Source organism: Nesoenas mayeri (genome assembly GCF_963082525.1).
Source record: "Nesoenas mayeri genome assembly, chromosome: 29".
NCBI classification, from domain to species: Eukaryota; Metazoa; Chordata; class Aves; order Columbiformes; family Columbidae; genus Nesoenas; species Nesoenas mayeri.
The window spans coordinates 2,161,274-2,179,404 of NC_137561.1; the positions used below are offsets into that span (position 1 = coordinate 2,161,274).

The 18,131-nt window shown below is 51.3% G+C and overlaps 2 protein-coding genes across 2 annotated transcripts in view; one reads left to right on the forward strand and one right to left on the reverse strand.

Annotated features, from left to right (window-relative positions):
• The window catches only part of LOC308050575 (olfactory receptor 14J1-like), a gene marked incomplete at its 5' end in the record, with an annotated part of 296,725 nt that overhangs the window by 100,950 nt on the left and 177,644 nt on the right, over positions 1-18,131 (forward strand). The gene's annotated exons all lie outside the window — the stretch shown is intronic.
• Positions 5,671-6,603, reverse strand: LOC308050752 (olfactory receptor 14A16-like; the record flags this gene model as incomplete). The annotated part of the gene is made up of 1 exon (XM_080360893.1): positions 5,671-6,603. The coding sequence occupies one exon, from the start codon at positions 6,601-6,603 to the stop codon at positions 5,671-5,673; it is 933 nt and encodes a 310-aa protein (XP_080217019.1).

Consider the following 18,131-nt stretch of genomic DNA (forward strand, 5'->3'; position numbering starts at 1 on the left):
AAAGCCTTTTTTCTACACCATCCCCACATCCCTGCTCAATCCCCTCCTGTACAGCTCAAGGACCAGAAATGTTGGGTACAAGCGGGACATTGAGAAAAATGGTCAGGAAAGCTTTGAGGTGCACAGAGAGCCCATCACCATGTTGTCAAGCTGCTCTCTCTGAACAGGCCCAGAGGACCTGGACAGCATTTGCTGTGTCCCAGAAACTCGCCTGGAAGGTTGGGATATGGAGAAGAGGTTTGGTCTGGGAAGGGACAGACAGAGGCTGGTGGAACTGGCTGGTGTGACCGTGAGACGTCTCTCCAGCACCTCAGAAAAGTCCTGGCTCTCAGGGAGGCTGCATGGTCCTCTGAGAAAGAAAATAGCAAAAATGACTTCTCATGGATTCATAGAATATTTGTGGCTGGAAGAGACCCTTAAGATCATCAGGTTAACTATAACCCAAATCTGGCACTAAACCATGTCCCTAAGAGCCCCATCTATCTGTGTTTTAAACACCTTCAGTGATGGGGACTCCACAACCTCATTGGGCAGTCTGTTCCATTGCTTCAAAACCCTTTTACTGTAGAATTTTTTACTAATATCCAATCTAAACCTCCCCGTGTGCAACTTGAGGTCATTTCCTCTTGTCCTATGACTTGCTACTTGGGAGAAGAGACCAACACCCACCATGATAAAACCTCCTTTTAGGCAGCTGTAGAGAGTAATAAGGTCTCACCTCAGCCTCCTGTTCTCAAGGCTGAACAGCCCCAGCTCCCTCAACCGCTCCTCGTGAGACTGGTGCTCCAGACCCTTCACCAGCCTTGTCACCCTCCTCTGAACTCTCTCCAGCACCTCAATGTCTTCCTTGCCATGAGGGGCCTCAAACTGACCCCAGGATTCAAGGTGCAACCTCACCAGTGCCCACTACAAAGGGGTGATCACTTCTCTAGTCCTGCTAAAGCTCTGATTGAATCAAGGCTTGAACACCTTGGTGTGACCCAGTTGGTGACGGGTTGGACTGCAGACTCCTGAGGTCCCTTCAACCTCAGTTCTCTCATGATCCCATTGTGATGTTGGGCTCTGTTTCAGACTGGAGCAGAGCAGGCGATGATGGGGCAGGATCCACCTGTGCTGTAGGTGACCATCTAAACCAACATCTCAGCCAGGGAATCAGCCAACACCTCAGTGTGACTCGCTCTGGGCAACGTGTGACGAGTCCTGGGCAGGGCAGATTCAGAGGGCATGGGGCGCTGTGCAAGACACAACATAATCTTGTCTTCATGCTTGTAGGGCCATCAGATGTCAGTTAATGAAAGACTTTTCCAGAACTTGGGATGGATTTAAGACACAAATGTCTTCAGCTTCAGGGACACAAAGACCTGGTGCCAGTGTAGATGCCCCGGGAAGCCCTGCCCAGGCTCCACCTGCACTGCAAGGTGCTCTGGTCTCCCCAGGTCCTGTGTGACAGATGCCAATCCCAGCCCAGCACCTCAGGTACACTGGGCCCTAAAATGGCCCTGGCTGTTTATGGTGAGACAAGTGATGACTGATGTCTGCCTGGAAACATCCACTTTTTTGTTGTTGTTTTTTCGTTTTGGTATTTTTGTTTAGTTGATTCGTTGGTTGGTTTGTGTTTTGGTTTTGGTTGTTGTTCTTGGTTAGTTGGTTTGGTTTTTGTTTTGCTTTGGTTTTGTGGGTGTTCTTGTTTATTTTGTTTGATTTGTTCTTTTCTTTGATTGGAGATTTTTGTTTAGTTGTATTTTTAACATATTAAAATTTAAAAGAAAAAAGGCAAAAAGGGAATTATGGGGAAGTTTAATAAGGGAAGGAGAAGAAATATTGGTCTTCCCCTGTATTTCTATTACCAACACTCTGATTTCATCTCCCTCGTCATTCAGGAGTTCCCACCTCTCCTGATTCAATGTCCCTGTCCAAGGACAACTTTCCAGCCCTGTCTGGACGTTTGCCCTTCCCAGTGCTCTCAGGTTTCTCCTCCACTTGCTCTTTGGTCATTCAGTGGCCTCTCAACTGTCTGGTTTCTGCTTTGAGCTTCAGGGAGTTACAAACTTGCCCCATTCTTCAGAGCTCTAATTGACATGGCAGTCAACACGTTCATTGTGTTTATTTCTATCCTCTCCTGTCTCTCTGTCTAAAGCAGTTCTTGTGTGGGTGTCCCTTGTGGATGCTGGACCTCATCAGATCCACTTACACACACAGCTGAGGAAAGTGTTTTGCTGTTGATTGAACTGTGCAGTGTTTGCACAGGAGAGCAGGTGGAGCTGGTGCACAGGAGCTGCAGCATCTCCTGCAGAGCTCAGTGGAGAAGTCTGATGGAGGAAAAGTGATGCAATCTCTGGTGGCCAATGAGGGACCCGGCAAACTGGGGGTGGGGGTGAGGAGCCAGGTTGTCCATACAGTGTCCATCCTCAAGGGACTGTTCTCCTGCCTGTCCAAGTGTCTCCAGGAGACCCTCAGGATCAATGTCCAGTGTAGAATGCTGTTGTCCCTTCTTCCATACACTGACAAATGACAGAAAATACCCTTGAAAGAAAAAACCCTCCTTTATGAAATCTTCTTTGAAATCTTCATCAGCAAATGTCCCATTGAAACCTCTCCAGTTAGTTCTACAAGTCTGGAAGATTTGAAGAAAATTAGGGAAAGAAACATCGCTCCTTAGGGCTTTCTGTGTTTTAATGAGCTCCATGGTGTGTTTGGTGCTGAGTCCATGAACCTCAGATACCAAGCACAGACTGAAGAATCTGCTCAAGAAGTCCAAGCCAGAAGCAAACTCCAAAGTACCTTGAAGAATTAATGGGCCCCACTGAGGGCTGTTACTGACAAAGCCTCCCAGGGACTCCTTAGAGCAAATAATTGGAGGCAGTGATTGCATCAGGCAAAGGCAAAGTGCAGCAGCTCTGATGCTGAGAAAGCCCTTGGTTTGTCTGATGAAGGACAATGGCCAAGCCTTGAGCCCCTGCCCCTGGAAGGGAGATCCTGTCCCTCAGGTGTGGCTCAGGGCTCTTCCTGGGGCTGTGAGCAGTGTGATGCCAAGTGAAGGACAATGGTGTCATACCTCCCTGTCTCCGTGAGAGGGTGCAAGGAGGCAAGGAAGCCCCTTGACCATGATGACTGTGCCTTTTCTTAGACCTCACTGGCAGGGACACCAGCCATAACCAAGGGGACAAAGACCTTGGCTCTTGCAGGGACATCCAGCCTTGCCAGCACCCTTGGCCATGTCCACCACGGTCCATCCTGCACTGTCCCAGGCCTGTGGCTGTTTCCTTACAGGCTGCAGACAACCCATGTGCTTCTCCACCTTGTTCTCAGCCCAGTGTGTCCCCACCTGTGCTGCTGTCTCTCCATCCTCACCAGCTGTTCCTGGAAACACAAAGTCATGCCTGATCCTGAGTCCTGAATGACCACAGCACTGCGCTCGGAATGACATTTCTTTATCCTGAGCTCCACTCTGGACCTCCAGAGCTGTAGTGAGAAAGGTTTTCCTTTCTCATGCTGTTTCCGTCCTCCCATCATCTTGGAAAGCGATTTTCAGGATTTCTGAAGCTACTACTGCCCTTTCATGTCATCTAAGTCCTTGATAGCTGCTCATATTCTGCTCCCAGTCTCCAGGTGGGATAAGGGAGAGAACTGAATGGGAAGGGAGAAACATGTGGGTTTAGACAAAAAATTAATAAGACAATAAAAATAATACACTACTACTAATAATATACTTATACTAAGATATACATAAAGTAAAATATATGACACTCAGTGCAATCCCCCACAGAACTCCAGTTATGCTGAACAGGCAGCCCAAAAGAAGAGAGCACCCTGGTCCTGAACAGCTGATCCCAGCAAGAGAAAGTACAAGTGCAAAAGGCAGAGAGGCCCAAGGGCCAACTGAAAAAGAGCAAAATGTCATAAAACTGAACTAACACTGAACTCCCAATAGAATGGAACTTCCGAACAGAGCTAAGCAAAGCAGCCGGAAAACCAAAACTAATGGGCTGGAAAAGGCATCTCCAGCTTTATACTGAGCATGATGCTACTGGTAGAGAATAGCTCCTTGATTGACCTGGATGTTAATCAAGGTGCTGTCCTGTCTGTGCCTCCTCTTACCAGTTTGCACCTGCAGCTGCACTCCAGAGAAGTCCTTGGTTTCACTGACAATAGTCCAGGTAAATTAAATAGAAATAGGTAAATTAAATTAAGAAAATACACTCAGTGCTATCCCCCGTGTAACTCCAGTCACACGGAGCAGCCAGTCCTGCAGAAGGGAGCACCTGGGTCCTGAACAGCCCATCCCAGTGAGAGAGAGCAAAAGGGCAACAGGCAGAAAGGCCCAAAGGCCAACGGCAAAATGGCAGAACGGCAAAAGGCCGAACTGACATCAAACTCCTGACAGGATGAAACTTCTGAGTGGAACTCACCAAACCAGCTGGAAAACCCAAAGTAACGGATGTAACAAGCCCAAAAGCCGGCTCCAGCTTTAGACTGAGCATGGCGCTAATCATAGGGAATATTTAATTGATCAGCCTGCATGTCAATCCAGGTGCTGTCCTGTCAGTGTCCCCTCCTGCCAATCTGCATCCGCAGCTGAATGGCCAAAGAAGTCCTTGGTTTCCCTGACAACAATCAAGATACCAGTGAGTTCTGACATTCTCGACAAATGATGTCGAGACCCTGTCTGTCCCACAGGCCATCATGGAACCCCAAGGAATAGCTGATGGTGTTTGTGCTGACTCAAGTTCATGTCAACTCATGTACCTGTTCTGCATGCTCACATCCCATCTGTACAATGAAAACATGGATTTCTGACCTACTCATTCAGTGCGATTCCATGGAGGCACAAAAAACTCTGAGCTGGGGGGAGAGGCCAGTGCTGGAAATGGTGGTTATGAGGGGCCAGTCCATGATGATTGACCTGGAGCTCCTTCCACGGGGTGTCCAGTGCACAGGGGCACAGCCCAGCCCTGCTCTGCTGGTCCTGCAGGTCTCTGGCAGGAGCCTGGCTGTGAGAGGACACTGCTGTGTGCCAGCCCTGCACACACACACTGTTCAGCTGTACACCGGGGTTTCATCTGTGGGTCACTTTCTTGGACATGTTCTTGGAAGAATCTCTGTTAGAAGACTTAAACCTTCAGGCCCTGCCCATAGGAGATCACCTCTCTATCTGGAAAGGCTGTTGTGAGGCCAGCACTGTCACAGCAGTGCCCATTGCCTGTCCCTGCCTGCACCCAGAGCACTGACACACAGCAGGATGGTGACAAAGATGCCAGAGCACTCAGGCCTTGCACCAGCACCAGGGATGAGAAGGAGAGTGTGGAGTAGAACCAGAACAGCTCTGGAAGAACAAGCGCTGCTGCTCCCTGGCAGGGCTGCCATGCCAGAGCTGTTTTCCCTTCCCCGCACACACAGGAACTGTCCCTGCAGCTCCAAAAAGCCCTTGCAGGAAGGATATAGTGAAAAACAAGTCACTAAAGAGCCTTTTATTATGTTTAGAGAGAAGGAGAGCACTGCTGCTCATTTAATCAGCCAACAGTTATTAAAAAAAAAGCCAGCAGTGAATTAGAAAGTGGTTGACAAGATTATCATAATAAGAAAACAACCAACACCACCACAAAATCCAGGTGACAGGCTGGGCTTGTAATTAGCTACATTAAAACTCCTGTATAGAAGAAGATGGCCAGTTTATTGCTTCTGAAAACCGAGGCATATGAGCTTGCACAGGGCATCCTTGAGCTCCTGGTTCCTCATGCTGTAGATGAGGGGGTTCACTGCTGGAGGCACCACCGAGTACAGAACTGACACCATCAGGTCCAGGGATGGGGAGGAGATGGAGGGGGGCTTCAGGTAGGCAAACATGGCAGTGCTGACAAAAAGGGAGACCACGGCCAGGTGAGGGAGGCAGGTGGAAAAGGCTTTGTGCCGTCCCTGCTCAGAGGGGATCCTCAGCACGGCCCTCAAGATCTGCACATAGGACACGATGATGAACACAAAACAGCCAAATGCTAAACAGACAGTGACCACAAGAATCCCAGCTTCCCTGAGGTAGGAGTGTGAGCAGGAGAGCTTGAGGATCTGGGGGATTTCACAGAAGAACTGGCCCAGGGCATTGCCCTTGCACAGGGGCAGTGAAAATGTATTGGCCGTGTGCAGCAGAGCATTGAGAAACCCAGTGGCCCAGGCAGCTGCTGCCATGTGGACACAAGCTCTGCTGCCCAGGAGGGTCCCGTAGTGCAGGGGTTTGCAGATGGCAACGTAGCGGTCGTACGACATGATGGTGAGGAGAGAATACTCTACTGTTATCCAGAAGACAAACAAAAAGAGCTGAGCAGCACATCCGAAAAAGGAGATGGCCCTGGTGTCCCAGAGGGAATTGGCCATGGACTTGGGGACAATGGTGGAGATGCAGCCCAGGTCGAGGAGGGCGAGGTTGAGCAGGAAGAAGTACATGGGAGTGTGCAGGTGCTGGTCCCAGGCTATGGTGGTGATGATGAGGCCGTTGCCCAGGAGAGCAGCCAGGTAGATGCCCAGGAAGAGCCAGAAGTGCAAGAGCTGCAGCTCCCGTGTGTCTGTGAATGGCAGGAGGAGGAACTGGGTGATGGAGCTGCTGTTGGACATTGGCTGCCTGTGGGCATGAGGACCTGTACAAGGAGGAAAAGACAGTGACAAGTTAGGGGAGACTTCTCTGTGGAAAATAAACAGGCTGTATCTCATGGAAAATCCCCTCCCTGATGGAGGGATGTTTCTGCTCATTCTCTCTTTCTACCAGGTGAGAAAAAAAGTTTATCACAGTTTAAGATACAGCTTGGGCATCTGGTTTCCATGAACACACCTCTGGGGCAAGACCCCCTGAGTTGATGTGAGAAAAAAAACTGACCCACACTCACACCCCAACCCCAGAGAGCAAGAGCACCAGGGACAAGTGGAGAAACAGGGAAGAACACTGCAGTGTTACCAGAAAACAAAGCAAGGACAGGAAGGCAGACGGGCATGCTGTGGAACCTTCTACTTACCCAGCTGTGCTGCTGCCACTCAAATAATGACACTGGCGAGCAAGTGCTTTTAGCACCTTTTTTGTGTACCACATTCCAGGAACCCTTCACCTGGAGGTCCAGCTGCTGAGGTGGAGACTCGTGACCTGGACTCCATGGCTTTGGGGCAGAGGGTCTGCTGGGGAGGAGAGGAGACCAGGGGTTGCACTGGGAAATGTGTCTGTGCTGGAGAGGATGTAAGAGAGGTTTTTAAATCCTGTCCCCAGCATTTCTGGAAGCCGTTACCTCTTACTGCCCACAGACCCCGTCCCGCCCGCTGTGTGCTCAGCTCTGTCCCGCTCACACCTCCTGGCACTGCCCAGGGGCAGCTCTGTGTGTGCAGGGGCTCAGGAGCAGCTCAGACACGTCCTAACGAGAACAGGGGTCTCAGTGTCTTCTCCAAAGAGAGAAATAAATCCCCATCTCCCACTGCACACCCAGACGAGCAAGAGTGGAAAACTGAAAGCACAGACTCCTTCCCTGCAAGCTGTTCCTGTCCCGATGTAGTTGTTCAGAAGGACCCTCTGCCATGTGTGTGGGGGGATCTGGAGCTCTGAGCAGCCCTGACCCACACAGCCCCCTTCAACCCCACAAGCTCTGCGCCTGCCCTGCCGGGGGTTGCTCCTTCCCCCCACAGCTGCTGCCATGGGATCTCCCGGGCAGGCTGAGCGCTGACCCTGGCAGGCGGCAGAGTCCCTGCCCGGCACAGCCCTGGGGTGCAGGGACCCTGCTCTGCAGGACAGCCCTGGGCACCCCTGGGTGCTCCCCCGGCTTCACAGCTGGACAACATGGCCTGACAAGAGCCCCGTCCTTACAGATCCCACAAGCTGTGCCTGTGCCAGTTTCAGGAGATGCCTCCAGGAGCTGCAGCTGCACTGCCCTGCACCAGAGACTTACCATGGCAAGGACTGCAAAGGTTTCGCCTCCAGTGAGCTCTCAGTCATTCCCCATTCCTGACCACCTTTAATCTCTCTCTGCCTTGCTCGTCTGCTGAGATCCCCAGGCAGAGCCCTCAGCCCTGCTGCGTGTGCAGAGGAGCTGCTCCTGGGCAGAGCTGTCTCTCTGCAGCGCTGCTGCTGCCATGAGCTCCCTGTGTCCCAGGAGCCCAGCCCAGCTCACAGCACAGGAGCAGCACAAGGCGCTTTAATGACCCCTCTGGTGGGTTTGTTGTTGAGTCCATTGACCTCTGGTCCTGGAGGAAGGTGATGAAACTTCTCAAGAAGTCAAAGTTAGATTCAAACTCCAAAGTTTCTTGTACTGTTAACGGGTCCCACTGAGGGAACCTACTCAGAAACAATATCCAGGTTTGGTTAGAGAAGAAAACTGGAGGTCAGGAAAAGCAAAGTAAAGATATCTCTGATGCTTAGTAAACCTGGTTGTGTTGCTTTAATGAAAAGCCAAGCCCTGACCTCGCAGCATTGGAAGTCAGATCCTGTCCCTCCCACGTTGCCCAGGGCCCTTCCTGGGACAGTGTGATGTGGAGCTGTGCAAGGCCAAGGGCAGGACTATGGTCCCACACCTCCCAGGTTCCTGGCTGGGGACAAGGAGGCCATGAGGCCCCTGTGCTGCAAGGACAAGGTGTCTCCTCACAGCCATCAGAGGTGCAGACAACAGCCACAGCCAAGGGGAGAAGGAGCTCATGTCTGGTGGGGCCTTCAGCCTCTTTACATCCCGTGATCATCTCCACGACAGCCTGTCCTGTGCTGTGGCATCCCCTGCACCTCTGTCCCTGCAGGCTGCAGACATCCCCCCTGCTGTCCCACCTTGCTCTTGTCTGAGCATCTTCCTTCCTTTGCTGAGATCTCTCCATCCTCCTCAGCTGCTCCTTGAAGCACAAAGCCTTGGGCTGATGCAGACTCCCTCTGCTGACCTGCTCCACCACAGCATTGCCCTTCCATCACATTCCTTTCTGTTCATGGCCAGCCTGGACCTCCCCAGCTGCACTTTGGGCCATTATTTCTTTCTCATGCTCTTTCCCACTATGCAGAAACCTCCACCACCTCTGAAACCACCCTTCAAGCACTCTCAGGCTACTCCTGCACTGCTGCAGCCTCCCCAGCGCTGCTAGGCCAAAGCAGCCCAGGTCCCTCAGCACCCCACACCATGTGCACAAGGTGCTGAACCTGCCTTGGCACAGCCCTGCACTCTGCAGTTCCTCCCTGCTGCTCCAGACTGTGAAGCCGCACACTGGCACACACCCGTGTGTGTGGGTCACACCAGTGCTGAACCGAATGGGATGAGAACTGCAGGTGTCTGGGTCCCCACGCTCCTCCTCATGCAGCCCCGTGTGCAGCTGCCTTGTTCATGGTGAGCGTGCACCACGGGCTGCTGTGGGGACCTTGTAGTGCCCAGGCCCTTCTCCTCAGGGTCACTGCTCAGCGTGTCAGGTCCTGCTCTGTCCTGATGGACGGGGTTATTGTCCCCCCTGATACATCACTGCCCATTTCTCCTTCTGCAGATCAAGAGTTTTCTGTTTTGTAAATACCAGATTTTCTCAAGGTCTGGACTCTCCCTGGACTGAATCACCATTTGCTCAGCTGTTAAAGTTTGCATGCAAATTGTTTATCCTGATGGGGGTGTATCTCCCAGCATAACAGCATGAGGAGTTATAGGACACTATAAATACCATCTCCTGGAGAAACTGTGGGGTCTGGTGCGTCTGGTGCTCATAATGCCAGAGGTCTGGAGTAAAAGAGAGAGTTTCTGTTCATGTGGGAGAGCAGCAGGAATGTGTGGAGCTCTGCCTGGGGACAGACAATGTCAGCTGATTGCTGAGGAGTCAGCATGAGAGGGCAGAACATCATGGGCAATATTGTGGTGACTGGACATCAGCTACATGCCCATTGATCAGGAATTGGAATGAGATGAGGCCTCCTTCAGACAAATGAAAGAAGCCTCATGTTTCCAGGCTGTGTCCTCATGGCAGACCTGAGATATCCCAATATCTGCAAGGTACCAGCCATCCAGGAGGTTTGGAGCCCATTGACAACATCTTCCTGACACGGGTGACTGAGGAGTCAGTGGGGTGAGGTGCCCTGTGGGACTTCACACTTACAAACCAGAAAGAGTTGGTCAGGATGGAACAGTCAGGGGTGGGAAAGTGGAGCTGAGGCTCCTGGGAGATGAGAACAAGGCCAAGAGCAGGATTTCAGGAGAGCAGGATTTGGCCTGCTGAGGGACCTGCTTGGGTCCTGTAGGATATGACCTTGGTGTCTGCAGTGCTTTTCTCGCACATCTCCTCCCTCCTCTCTCCCACCTGCTGTTGTGCAGCGTTTTTTGCCCTTTCTCCAATACAATATCCCAGAGGTGCTGCCAGCATCACTGAGTGGCTCAGATCTGGCAAGGAGTGGATCCATCCTGGAGCAGCTGAAATCCCCTCTGTCTGATGTCAGTGAAACTCCTGTTGTCCTCTCTGAGGTGACAACTGCAGCACACCCACAATCACCCTCAGACTTTGCCATGTAAACCCAGGACAGGGTGACAGTGTGTTGGGTGTAACAATCTGCTGCACCATGGAGAAGTACTGGAAATGATCTTCTGTAAGCAACCTGAGGAAATCACCAGTCAATGAGCAGGTTCCCATGGGAAACTATAATTGTTCTGACATTCACTGGCGTGGCATATTTGAAGGTGCAGTTTCAAAGGATCTTGGGCCAACTGCTTAACATGTCTGCTTGATGGGCAACAAGGGTGATGTTCACCTGGATCTGGAACTGGGAAACAAGGAAACCCAGGTGAGGGATGTGAACATCAGTGTCCACCTTGTTTGTTGTGACCAGGACACAGAGGGGTCCCAGGCACCAGAGGGGAGGGAGGAAGGCCAGCAGCAGAGCACAGGCTGGTGAAATCCAGAGGAGAAGACTTTGACAGACTGGGGGATGGTGGGCAAAGTGGTGACATGGAAGTAGATCTGAAGGGTGAAGGAGCTCAGGAAATCTGATAATCCTTACAGGACAGGCTGCTCCAAGCACAAGAATGATCTCTCCAAGCACACATGAAAAGAAGCATTTATCTTGTGAGGCTGCTCCTCTGAACTGATGGACCTCCAGGGTAAAAAGGCAGCACACAGGAGGTGGGAGCAGGGGAAGCTGCAAAGGAGGAATTTAAAAACCTTGTCCATGGACGTGGGGATGATGACAAAGCTGCCCTGGATAGGAAGGGCAGCAAGATGAGCTGACAGAGCTTTACTTGCAGTAAGAGAATAGATAGGGTGAATGTGGGCCTGCTGCTCAACTTCATAAGGGTTGAATCAGACGGGACTGAGGTTCTTCATGGCTTCTTTGCCTCCATCTTCAGCAGCAAGGTCTCCTGGGACTTGGTTCCTGAAGGCAGGAGTCTGGAGAACACCCAGCAGTGGATGGGACTCAAGTCAGGGGTGACCTGAGCAAACTCAGACACCATTACAGAACAGGAGATGGGTCACTTGACCAGCTCCTGAACACAAGTATCACTGTCCTGTGGCACCTGAGATTGCCAGGGACACCCACCTCTTGGTCCAGAGGAGAGTGACTCCTCTTGAGGTTTCCTGGACTATCTCCTCATTCACATGGTGATTTAGATACCCACTTTTCAGACATATTCAGTCTTTATCAGGAGATGAAACACATCAGTATTACCTGGCGGCTGCTGATGCCACCTGTTCTGGAAAGGGAGGGAAGGGCGAGCAGGGAAGCAAATAGAAGAAGTTTGGCTTTATTGCTATTTATTATGGAAATGCTCTCTGTTTGGCTGTTCCTGAAATCTCTAATCATCCACACCAGACTTGAAGCCTTTAGGAAAATGATGCACAGAACCGTGGCATTTAAGAGCATTCTAGATGTTTGTGAGCCCTCTGGTGCCACGAGCCTGAACTGCAGCTACTGAAAGAATGAACAAACCTCTAAAGAAGTGAAAGGCAGAAGCAAACCCAAGTTTCTGCCATGTGAGCCCTTGATGCTTGTTCATCACCAGAATGGCTGATCCCTGACCCCTGGGACCTGGTAGATCTTTCTCCAATGTTTTTCAAGGCTTTTCCTGTGGTCAGTGTGAGTGTTTTGTGTTTTGGTTGTGGGTTTTATGTCAAGTGCTCTTGCTTTAACTGCAAGGCTCTGGTTTTCTGTGTTGGAAATCCCTGTGAGCTCCTCACAACGAATCCAGCTTCTTTCATACACCTGACAATGGTCACCAGTCACCTCAGTGTCCCAGTCCCACACTTGCCTGAATCCTATATTTGGATCCACACCCCATCACTGCAGGCGGTTCATGGATCCACCAGGTTCATGGATGATTCCTGAGGTCCATCCAAGTGTGGGCAGTGTAAGAGAGGAGCAGAGCAGGGTCAGCTCATGGGCCATGACTGAGCACAGCCACCCCAGCAGCAGCCGTTCCCCATCTCCCAGGCACAGCCATGCCCACAGCATGCAAATGGCACTGCCATACATGATTAGCCCAAGAGAGGCCTTTCTTCCTTCCGTATTCCCAGGAAAATCTTGCTCCTGTTCCTCCTCCACCTGCAGACATCAACTGCTTTCCATTGCTGGGCTCAGACATGGCTGGAAGGGTTCACTGAAGCCATCAGCCATCTCATTGCTTCTCCCTGACATGCCCTGACCCTCTCCCACACCTACAATGGCCAATCACGGCTGCTCAGGCCTCCCGCTCTTCAGAAGAGGCCTCGAGCTTCTTGGTTCTTCCTGGTGCTTATTATGAACTTCCTCGCTCCCTCCAGAGTTCACGGTGAGCTTTCTTGTCCATAACAGCCCCTTTATGACCATGTCTCACTAAATGGTTGTGTTTGTATGATCATTTGTGCAGAAAGGGTAGTCACAGGACAGCACCCAATATGTCAAAACTGATGCCCAGTGAAATGCCGTAAAGCCCCAATGAGTTCCCCCTGTGTCTGTGTCTCTCCTGGAAGGAGTGTGTCCCGAGAAGGGGATCCAGCTCCTGCCACTCTCTGCAGAGGCACATGAGCAGTGTCCATCACCTGGGGACACAAAGGGTGACGTTTGCCAGACCACCCGTCATCTGAACCACTTAGATGTGTGTTTGTGGATGGGGTATGGAGCCTTATAGTGCAAATACCTATTCAATTGTCATTGCCAGAGGGGCTACCAGAGATGCGGAGTATTATTTTACAGATATTTAAACATAAGCATATAAAACTGACTTTCCTAGACAAATTACACAAACATTTGAAGGACTTTTCGTGTCTTTTAACATGTTTATCCACAAAAGGCCCAACAGCTTTACATCTCAGGAAATGGGATCCAGAGTCCAAGGGCAGGATGGTTTGGGCTCTGTGCTGGGATCTGGAGACTGAAACGTGCTCCCATCTCCCAGCCCCCTGCCCTCCTCAGTGAGGATGTGAGACATTCTGCCAGCCAGGGCTGAACTCACAGCCATGACCAGAATCTTATGTCCAACTGCAGCCAATGGTGTCCTGCCAGCTCAGGATTGGAGCTTCCATTGCTGGAGGTGTATAAAAGACATGGAGATGTGGCACTTTGGGACATGGTTTAGTGGTGGACTGAGCAGTGTCTGATTTACGGTTGGACTCCATGTTCTTAATGGTCTTTTCCAGCCTCAATGATTCCATGATTCTCTGATTCTATGCTTTGAGTCGAAACCATTTCAATCCCATCACCTCCAGCTTCCCTCAGAGGCGGCTGTTGTGTGGCACAACTGTCCTGGCTCTCCAGGCAGGTTGGGCACTGGGTTGGTGTCTGCATTGGCAGTTTTCCCCTTCCTGGGGTAAAAGGCTGTTGAGCAGAGACAGTTGCAGAGATTTGGGTCACAGGGGTTTGCAGCAATCCTGTCAAACTCTGAGCAGGATGAGCTTTGGAGCCCAGGAAAAATGGAGATGCTCTGAAGGATGTTTGTGAACAGTGGTGCTGTCACTAGTGACAGTAACTCCTCATTCCAACTGATGATCATGATAAACTAAAGCTCTTTGATTTCATTCCTTACTGTCATTCTTGCTTTTCAAAACATCTACTACATCTCAGTAGTTGTGTCTTGAAAGAAGATCTTAGAACAATGCTTTTTTCTCGCTTCTTTTTTTGTTTTAATCATTTAAAGAGTACACCTCTTGGACAGAATTACCCCTAAATTGAGCTTCTTTAATTATTTCTCTACCTTTTAATTATTTCCTATGTGGTGTGGTATGGAGGTTGCATAGGAGAAGAGTTTCTTTCTAAGACAAAGGTGGCCAAGGAACAGATTCGAGGTCAGTGCAAAGGCCCTAAGGAAGCCAGAATCTTCATGTGTGTGCACTGACACACACTGTCACCTGCATTTTCAGTCTCTGCAGTCCCAACAGTGCAGCAGAGTCTGGAGTTCTAAGCTCCCTCATCTGCCCTGTGTGACACGTGTAAAATGGAACTACCCCAGTCCAATGGCTGGTTTTGATTCTCTTCACAGCCTGAAGCACCACATGGGTCAGGAGACAAGCCAGGATACCCAATCAGAATTCACATACCCTTCACGTAGATTTTAGGTGTTCCCTGGCATCTCAGCACACGTCACGCTGATATTTGGGTGCAAGAAGCTGGTCAAGTGCTGACACCTTCTGAACAACCTGTTCTGAAAGGGTTAACAACATGGGCTTTTCTTTCTGGAGAAGCATTAGGATAACAAACAATAAGATCTTGGCTGAGGGCAAAAGAAAAAGGATGGAAAAGATGTTGTCAGGATTGTTTGGGGGCACTTGTAAAGCAACCCTGCACCTCATGTGGATTATTTCTGTGCTCAGGGAGAAACAGAGAGTTCTCCCTAATTTGAAAACATGAAGGGGAAGGAAGGACAGCGTCATTCAGGCTCCAAGGGACCTCGGGAGGTGTCTTGACCAACCTCCTGCTCACAGCAGGGTCAGATCAGATTGCTCAGGGCTTTATCCAAACACATCTTGGGCACTTTCTGGGACATAGTGGGTGCGCACTCCTGGGAAACAGCTTCCAGTGCTGGACTGTCCTCAGAACTGGAAAGTTTCTCCCTTTCTACAGCACCTTTCCAAGCCTAACCATCCAGATTGGATATACCCATCTACTTGCACACTGACACAGACCATAATATCCTACCTTGGACATAAGAATGTTGTGGGGGATGATGCCAAATGCCTTGTTGACCTCCAGGTAACAGACCATCGATGTTTTCTCAACATCCACAACCCTGTCCTGTCCTCACAGAAAGCAAAGAGGATGGACAGGCACAACCTGCCCTGGGCAAACCCCGTCACCTTCTCTTCCAGACACCCAGAAATGGGGTCCCAGTGGCCATGCTCTGGGGCACAGCCCTTAGTTCCCCTGCTCACCCATGGGCCATTTTGAAAAGTGCACACACTGTGTGAGAGCTGCCAGTGGTCAGGGAGTCCCCCCAGTCTCCATGAGCTTTCACAGATGGTGGAGAGTGGCCTCACTGTGACATGGTCCTGCTGTCCCAGCTCCTGGGATGCTGCCCCTGCTGTCCCATAGACTGGAGAGGATTGTGTTAGTTCCAGTGACCCCTGACTTGATCCCCATCCACTGCTGCTTGTTCTGCCTCCAGTCACAGAGGCCTGGGAGACCTTGCTGGTGAAGATGGAAGAACGAGAGGACACAGGGATTCTCACCTCTTATTAAATTCATCAGTGTTCGCAGTGTCTTTGCTTTTCCTTTAACTGTTCCTGCAGTAGTAACAGCTCATTATGGGCCCTTGAATTGCCTTCCAGGTCTGGACTGAGTTCTGATCTGGACTGTTGCTGTGCTTGGAGGCTGCTGTCCTTGCAGACCAGATGAACTCACTCCTGCCACCCTGCCTGGCAGTTCATTCCATCCGTGTCACAGCTCTGTCTGCAGCACTGACAGCTCCAGCTCCCCAGTCAGGTCCCTGGCTGAGGACATGGCCTCACATCTGGGCTGAGCCACCCGGCACCAGCCCGGCTCTGACCTGCACAAGAAGCCTGGTACCAAGTGTCCAAGAGCCCATGTGTGCAAAGGCTTTGAATCAGAGCACAGACATGACATGGGCAAAGACTGATGAATGTCTCTCTAGACCTAAGAGTATAAAACCAGGATAAAATGCCTGAACTCATTCAAATGAAGATACTCCTCCTGCAGCTTGGAGATATTAGATCCTTCGCTGTAATATTGCTGGTGTCCTGTCGAATGATGGGACAAGAAAAGTTGATTCTCCAACGAATTCATTGTTTAATACAAAGAACACAATGATGTGTCTCTTCAGAGGAGAGAGAATCAACATCACTGATTACTTCAGGCTGTTTCAAAGGATGTGCCCCTGGAGCCCCAGGGACACCTGGAGGAGCCCAGAGGGGACAGAGAAAGGGACATCATGGGCTGCTCCTGTGGTGCTGAGCTGGGCTGGGCTCCTGGGACACAGGGAGCTCATGGCAGCGGCAGCGCTGCAGAGAGGCAGCTCTGCCCAGGAGCAGCTCCTCTGCACACGCAGCAGGGCTGAGGGCTCTGCCTGCAGCACCGAGGGCACAGGAGCCAGGCAGAGAGAGAGGAAAGGAAATGTGGGCGGGAGGATTGCTGCGAGTTCACAAGGAGAGAAATCTTCACAGACAGTAAGTCTGTGGCTGCACATTATTACATCTGTAGATTTTGGTGGAATTTCCTAACGCTGGTACATCAAACGAGATACGTAAGTAAAATTATGAAAAACTTTCTTGTATAGATAAGGAGGACCTGCAGCAGAGCAGGGATTTCCTCCTTAAACCAACAGAGGGATAACACATGGCAGCTGCCTCCTGCTGAGGATGACTCCAGGTGTGAGAAGCTCTTTGTGCAGGCAGGGGTGCCCAGGGCTGTCCTGCAGAGCAGGGTCCCTGCACCCCAGGGCTGTGCCGGGCAGGGACTCTGCCCCCTGCCAGGGTCAGCGCTCAGCCAGCCCGGGAGAGCCCAGCAACAAGAAGGGGAAAAGATGTGGAGGGAAGGAACAAACCCTATTGAGCTGGAAAGGTGCTTCTGCTGTGGAGAGGGTGCTGTGTAGCTTGGGGCTGTTCACACATCCACATCACCCCCAGCATTTTTCCAAGGAGATGCCTCAATGTCAAGGTCAATGCAAGGATTAGCAGACAGATAAGGAGCTTTCCTGAGCCTGTCTTTTCAGTTTCCTCTCCCAAGGGGTGGGGGGTGCAGGAAAGGATAAAATGAAAATGAGCTCTCATGCTGAAACAAGTCACTGAGAGTCCTGAACTGCAACTGTGAGTTATCAGTATATCTGCCAGAAGGCTCATGACACCCCTTCCCACCCCTCTGCCTGTGCACAGATCCTGCATCACCTTGGCTGGACCCGTCAGCCTTAGTCTGACCTGTCCTGTTTTCCAGCCTGCAGACAGGAAGATGCCCCCAGGCAGTGCCCTGTGAACAGGCAGGATCTGTAGGGCCAGGGGGAGGGCACAGAGGGTGGGATGGTCTGTGAGCACTGACAGGGAACAGACATGGACAGGGAAACACCTCCCAGGGGAGAATCTCCAGGCAGCAGGGAAATGATCAGAAATGAGAGGAAACCAAACCCGGAATTGTTATGGGAGGGAGAAGAGAGAAAAGTCCCTGTGACCCCCTGCAGGTCAGATCCCTCCTGTGAGCAGCCCCCTGGCCTTTTCTCCCATCCAGCAAAGCCTCTGCCCTCAGGGCCGAGGGCTCCAAGGCATGAAGCAGCTCCTGTGCAGCCAGAGCTGCAGTTCCTCTGCAGAGCGCAGGGGCTGAGAGCAGCTGCCCGGCACTGTTGGTGTCTGGGAGGTGGCTGCACAGCTGGGGAAGGGGGACGCTGTCTGAGTGCCCGGCTGCCTCTGCCCTGGCCTCTCTCACCCCCACCCTCACCGCATTTTCCTTCTTGCTCCCCTGCTCTGGGTCACTGCTCTTGGGATCTTGTTCTTGCTGTCAGGCTCTCTGGGGATGGCAGTTTCAGCTGCAGAGTCACAGCCTGATCTTGGGGGTCCTTTCCTGCAGGTGTGTCCATGGGCACACGTGTCCCAGCTTTGCTCTGACCTGTGGGCTGTGGGCAATGCAGTCTGTGGGGCTGGGGACTGAGCTGAGTCTCCCTCAATCAAATGCCATCATCTGTCTTTACTATCGCCTTGAGGTTTCCTTCCAAGCTGTGAAATTCCCTCCAGGATGCAAACTTGTCTTACAGCAT